At 50.9% G+C, this 6,142-nt stretch overlaps 1 protein-coding gene across 1 annotated transcript; it reads left to right on the top strand.

The window, feature by feature from the left end:
• Positions 1-914: 914 nt before the first annotated feature.
• Positions 915-2,667, top strand: CACNA1B (calcium voltage-gated channel subunit alpha1 B). The gene is made up of 2 exons (XM_049632668.1): positions 915-1,664; positions 1,896-2,667. Exons 1-2 carry the CDS (start codon positions 1,519-1,521, stop codon positions 2,053-2,055), a joined length of 306 nt encoding a protein of 101 aa, XP_049488625.1. The 5' UTR covers positions 915-1,518; the 3' UTR covers positions 2,056-2,667.
• The last annotated feature ends 3,475 nt before the right edge of the window (positions 2,668-6,142 follow it).

A 6,142-nucleotide genomic window follows, 5' to 3' on the forward strand; every position in this document is an offset into this window, starting at 1 on the left:
AGTGCTGGGCCTCTGTGCCAGGGTTCTAGTGGTGGGAAGATGGGGAACACCTCACCCACAGCTGTCTTTCCAACAGCAAAGGCTGCCGTGCCCTCAGCTGGTCTTAACTGTGGCCACACAGCACAGCAGGGACCTCATCTACCCAGAGTTATTGGACTCCTGTGCCATCAGTATGTAGCCCACACATGCTCCAGCATGGATTTCCATGCAGTGTCTCCCGCAGCCTGGGCTCTAGGTCACCCCTCCAGTGGCCTCTCAGGACCCCACTGATCTCCCCAGGGTAGATGGGAGTTCTTTTGGTCTTTTCCAGTCTGTTTCAAATCCAAACCTAAGACCATTTGAGGACACGATGGTGTCACTGCAGGAGAGTTTTGGGCAAGAGCTTGGCCTAGCTGGGTCCACAAATGCCACTGGATGCCTCGTGCGGTCTGGTGTCAGTCCTCTGTTGCTTCCATGTGCATCGCTCTGGGAGGTGACCGCGAGGTCTGCCTTCACCTTGGCTGAGGGGCCTGGTGTCTTAGGGGCTCCACTTCCTTCTGGAAACCAGATAGCCCCTGTCCTGAGGTGGGCCGGCTTTTCCAGAGTTTTCCAGCCCATCTTCTGTGAACCTTTGAGTGTCTTAAAAGAGAATTCATGAAAGACAGGTGAGCCTCTGTGACATTGGCACCATTGAGGGCCCAGGGACGCACAGGTGTGCACAGGTGACTGATGTCTGTCCTGCCATCCCCACCTTTCCAGGGTGGTGGAACGGCATGTGCAGAGGCACAGAGGCATGTGGCATGTCTCCAGTGGCTGGCGGCCATGTGTCCTGGCCTCTCCTGGGGAGGAGCTCTCCAGATGCTGGCGTGGGGTTGGACTCCCAGTCACTCAGTGAGTGAGCTGTCAACAGCCAGGCCACCAGCAGACTTCAGTGGGGCCTGTGTGCTTGGGTCCAGTTGAATGAGAGGGACATGGTCTCTGACCTCCAGGAGCATATGAAGAGTGTGACGGAGGGGTGGGCATTGTGGGATGCCAGGAAATGGTCTCGCAGTGCTGCCCTTCTACCGCACGCTGTGTCCCAGACCCTTGGTGAGAGGGCATTGAGAGGGGCATTGGCACCGGGCTTACACCACCCATCACAGCGCTGAGGACCTGTTCGGTGCAGGCCAGGGGGCTGATTATGTTCTGGTGTGGCTCATTCTCGACTTGTGGTCTGAGCCCCCGCTCAGACACCTGGAGGCTGCCTGGGTGTTGAGGAGTGGAGAGAGGTCAGACACCGTTCTGCTGGGCAAAGTGACAAGGGCAGGTTTGAGAGATGAGAGTGAGTCCAGCACTGGACATGGGCTCTCCACCTTCCCCCTGGAGCCCCTGGTGGAGGAATCTGGAACTCTAGAGAAGAGCTCTCGCTGCCCATCCAGGTGTGGGGCCCTTGGGGTTTAGAAGGTCTTGGAAGCCACAGGTGTGACAGTGAGAGTCCAGAGCGTGGCATCAGCGTGAGGGTCGGGCCTCGGCGGACATAGCCAGGTGCAGACAGACCCCATGTGCCCTGACAGGTACTGGAGCTCCCTGCGGAACCTGGTGGTGTCTCTGCTCAACTCCATGAAGTCTATCATCAGCCTCCTTTTCCTGCTGTTCCTGTTCATCGTGGTCTTTGCCCTGCTGGGCATGCAGCTGTTTGGGGGACAGTAAGTGGGTCCTAGGGGGCGTATGAGGCTGGGGGCCCCCGCTGGGGTGGCAGAGCTGGGCGCTGACGTGTTGCCCAGGCCCCTCCACCTGTCTTCCACCTGGAGGTGTCCCCCAGGAAGACAGTGGCTCCGAGCACACGGCCCATTCACAGCCTGGGACAGCATGGCATGTCAGAGTGCCCCCGGATCCTGATGAGGCTGCCTCCTCCCAAGACTTCTTATTTTCCTCAGGTTCAACTTTCAAGATGAGACCCCGACAACCAACTTTGACACCTTCCCCGCGGCCATCCTTACCGTCTTCCAGGTAAGGCTTCTGGTTCCCTCAGCTCTCCAGGTGCTGGGAAGGCAGCCTTCCCTGTCAGACCCTTGCTGGTGCCTCAGCACAACCTGAACAGCCAAAATTTCAGATAGAACTTTCCAGAAAACAGAAGAGAACAAGCAGGAGATGAGCATAGGGAGGTCTCCAGTGTGTAGGCCTCCAGTCCCTGGGTCCCTGCCACCAGATCTAGGAACTAGTTCTGGAGGGAAGCTGGGTGCTGTGATGCTGTCCCAACAAACATGTGTAGGTCCCTGGGGGACCCAACTGTCTAGTGGCCATTGGACTTCAAGCCGCCAACTTATGTCTCAGCACCAGGACCTGGAGTCAGGGCTGTCTTTGACCCTTTGAGAATAAAACAGCAAAGCACTACCTAAGCTTCTCCCTCCTGTATGTCAGGTCTGGTGACCCTTCAGTTCTTTTTTGTGTCTGGACAACTTGGTCACCATGACTCCTGGAGAAGCTCAGGCTCTTGGCCCATGTCCTCTGTGATGCAAACCTTGCATCAACTCAGGTGATCTCTGCCCTCTCAGAGGGTTCCCTTTTGAAGGGTTTAGCATTTTGTCCCCTTGCAGGGCTTTGGCAGCCCTGATGCCCCTGTGGCTGTCCTCACCTGTAGGAGGATGCCAAATGTCTCTGTCGTATGTATGAACCTCCTCGGACACCATACCTGTGACTGAGCAGGGTGGGGTGGGTTATTGTTTTGCCCATGATGACTCTTAGGGAAGCCCAAAAGGCCATGTGTGCTCAGGCCAGGGGTTCAGCTTGGACCCTTGGTCTCTGGGGCTACCCTTGGTCTCTAGATTATGGCCTCTAGCAGCGGGTGGTCATGACCTTTCCTGCACAGTGTGATCTGCTCAGTGATAGGAAGGAGTGCCTTCCTCCTGTGCGTCACTAGGGCTGCCCAGTGGGATCTTGAAAGGCAGGCAAGGCGAATTGGCAGGAGTGTGTTCCAGACACAGTAGCAGGAAGTGGAGGCCGGGGGCAGCGAAGGCACAAGGTTTGTGGCAGAAGGACTGGGGCTGGCAGAGGCCAGGTTGGGTGGGCCTTCCTTGCCAGGCCCAGAGGCTTTGCCTAGCAGGAGGTGGCACAGGGGCTCCCAAAGCAGGGAGGTGATGTGATTGACAGGGCTCTGCTTTGTTTGGTTTATTGCAACAGAACAGAAAGGAGCCGAATGAGGCTCATGGTGCTGGTGTGGGATAGAGGGGAAGAGGAGGTCAAAGCTAGGGGAAAAGATGGCTCTGGTTTAGACCTTAGACCCCCTCTCGTCTGAACACGAGATACATCTAGAAATTAAAAGGACCCAGCCACGCAGAAAACAAACTGTGGGCTGGAAGTGGAACAGTGACGAGAGATGAAGAGACCCGGGCGCCCGGAATGTGGTCTGTGCGAGGCAGGCGGGCTCGGTGTCAGAAGCATCCATGTGGCACTTGGTGTGTGGCCCTTTGAGGAACAGAGGACCAGAGCTGAGAGAGAGCAAATATGGCCAGAGGAGGCTGAGAAGATCTCAAGGGCAGACAACAGGCCAGGCCAGGCCTGTGTCTTCCATGGATGGTGCTGGACGGGGGCCTGAGACCCTAAGATGGGAGCTCCTGCTTCTGAATGGGGCTGGAGGGCAGAGGGAGAGCACATGGCCTCGTGGTGAACCTGTAGGCTGAACCCTGGTGATGCTGACCCTACAGAAGAGGGCTGACAACGTCTGCAGTTGGAAGGTGAGCTCACTGCTAACAAGACAGGAATAGCAGAAGAAATGCAGGCGACTTTGTGCCCAATGTGCTTGAGCCCTATAGAGTGTTAGAGGAAGAGCTCGTAACACATAACACAAAATTAAAACAAAAAGTACCTAAGAACCAAGAACAGGTTAATACAAAAAAGAACTAAGCTGAAATCCTAGGAATGCAACAGATAGCTATTTAAATAAATAAATAAAAAAAAACCCCAAAAGGTAAACTATACACTGGATATGACCCAAGAAAGGACGGGTGAGCTGGAAGATGTGGAGGAACTGAGCCAGCTGCACCATGTCGGGTGAGAGAGCCGACAGCAGTGTGGTTCCAGCCGAGTCCTAGAGCGTGTGTGTTCAGAGAGCTGAGCAGGGTGAGCGGAAGTCATGGCAAGCTTAGACGTGTTGTGTTAAAGAGGAAATCTTAAAAACAACTCTAGAAAGAGATTCCCTACAGAAGAAGGACAGCCTGATGGCAGAAGGTTGGGGGAGTAACTTTGAAATACTGAGGAACAGCACCTGTCAGCCTGGAATGCCAACCCGGAGAGCCGAGGTTCAAGTGTGAGCTAGCACTGGAATGTTCAGATGCTAATACGGAGAGTCACTAACCCCCCGATTGCCGAAGGCACTGCAGACATGTATATATTTAGTAAAGCCAGTGACTTGGAAGAAAAAAAGAACATTATACTCACCGAGAAGAATTTGAAAATCTGAACTGTTTCAGAAGTTGAATAATTAAAAGCCTACCCCCCCTAAGCCACCATGTTCTAATTTTATGAGTGAATTCTACTAAATATTTAAGGAAGACATTATTCCGGTTTTATACACATGACTCCAGAGAAGATAAAAAGGAAGGCACCGAGCTCATCTTATGAGACTAGAATAACCTTGATATAAAAAACCATGACCGAATTAATGTGAATTTGCTTTATGATGAGTTACAGGCAGAGACTACAGGCAGGGGGAGTTGTCACACAAAGGAAACTTTTATTTGCGGTAAGTAAGGAGATCATGGGGAATAACTTCCAAAGCCATGACCCCCCATGTGGGGTGAGTGTGTTCCTTTGATATGAATATTCAGGAAGGGGAGCTTTTGTCAACATATATAGAGGTGGGTATATGGTCACTCATGCACGCTCAGGAAACATGCCTGTACACGCATCATCTGCTATGCTAGTGAGAGTTGTGCTCCACCTCGGAAGGAGATTTTCACATTAGAAAGAGGTAAAGGGATTAAGGCAACCGCCTGCTCAGGTGGGAGTTCGTGACTGAGCTCAAGCTGGTCCAGGCTGGCTGAGCTCTTCCCGTTATTTGCCTCTGAAAAGTTAAGGCTAACGTTCATGTGAAGAAGAAGGGCGGCCAGTGGGGGTCTTGCTGGTGACACAGCTAGATAAGGATAATACTAAAATAAAAATATAGGTTGTGATCACAAACCCAGAGAGAGAAGGGAAACAATGACTAATCAAATCTAGATTTGCTTACAAATTATCATTATGATCAACTTGAGTTAATCCAGAAATACAAGATGACTCAACATTAGAAAGTCTATTAATGGAATTCATCATCTTCGCCGATTAAAGGAGTAAAAAACCCTGTGTGATCAGAAAAACACCTGAACCCAACAAGAGCATGGCACAGAGTGAGAGAACAGAGAAGCAAGATTGGGAGATTGGTTCACTGTTGAGACTGTGTGGATTCATCATATTCTATGTGTGTCTGAAATACACTTTTTCTAAAAAAATGGAATCACATGATAAAACCCAACATTCCTTTCAAGTAAAAACTCTTAGCAGATTATGCTGGTACCAGTGGTCGTAGTGCAGTAGAACAAGAAAATGTGAAACAATTTCTCTGGATTGGCAAGGAAGAAAGAATGTTCACAGCTGGAATATTTATATACACAGAAAACTTGAGTGTTGTAATTGCTGACAGTATGGGACAATTTGGTTATCCATAGAGCAAAACACGCAATTGGATTCCTACTTTGCACCAGATTTGAAATCAGTTTGGATAGATTAAGACCTAAATGTGAAAAGCAAATTTGAAACTTTAGCAGTACATAGAGGAGTGTAATGGTACTAACTCAAGGCAGGGGAAATCCTAAGATCGAAGAAGCACAGATCATAAAGGAAGAGATTGACAAATTTGACTATTAAAATAGAAATTTCTGTGCATCAAAAGATACTGTACAAATGTTTTTTAAAAGTCATAAACTTGGGGCATCTGTGTGGCTCAGTTAGTTAAGCATCCACCTTTGGCTCGGGTCATGATCTCGCGGTTCGTAGGTTCGAGTCCTGCATTGGGCTCTGTGCTGACAGCTCAGACCCTGGAGCCTGCTTCTGATTCTGTGTCTCCCAGTCTCTCTCTCTGCCCCTCCCCTGCTCTCTCTCTCATACACACACACACACTCTCTCTCTCTCTCTCTCTCTCTCTCTCTCT

Source organism: Panthera uncia, chromosome D4 (assembly GCF_023721935.1).
Source record: "Panthera uncia isolate 11264 chromosome D4, Puncia_PCG_1.0, whole genome shotgun sequence".
Lineage (NCBI taxonomy): Eukaryota > Metazoa > Chordata > Mammalia > Carnivora > Felidae > Panthera > Panthera uncia.

Bases quoted from the DNA above. Each gene is read 5' to 3' on its own strand.
- CACNA1B (XM_049632668.1), top strand. From the start codon at position 1,519: ATGTGCCCTGACAGGTACTGGAGCTCCCTGCGGAACCTGGTGGTGTCT. The intron at 1,665-1,895 runs GTAAGTGGGTCC...TATTTTCCTCAG, and splicing joins ATGCAGCTGTTTGGGGGACA to GTTCAACTTTCAAGATGAGA.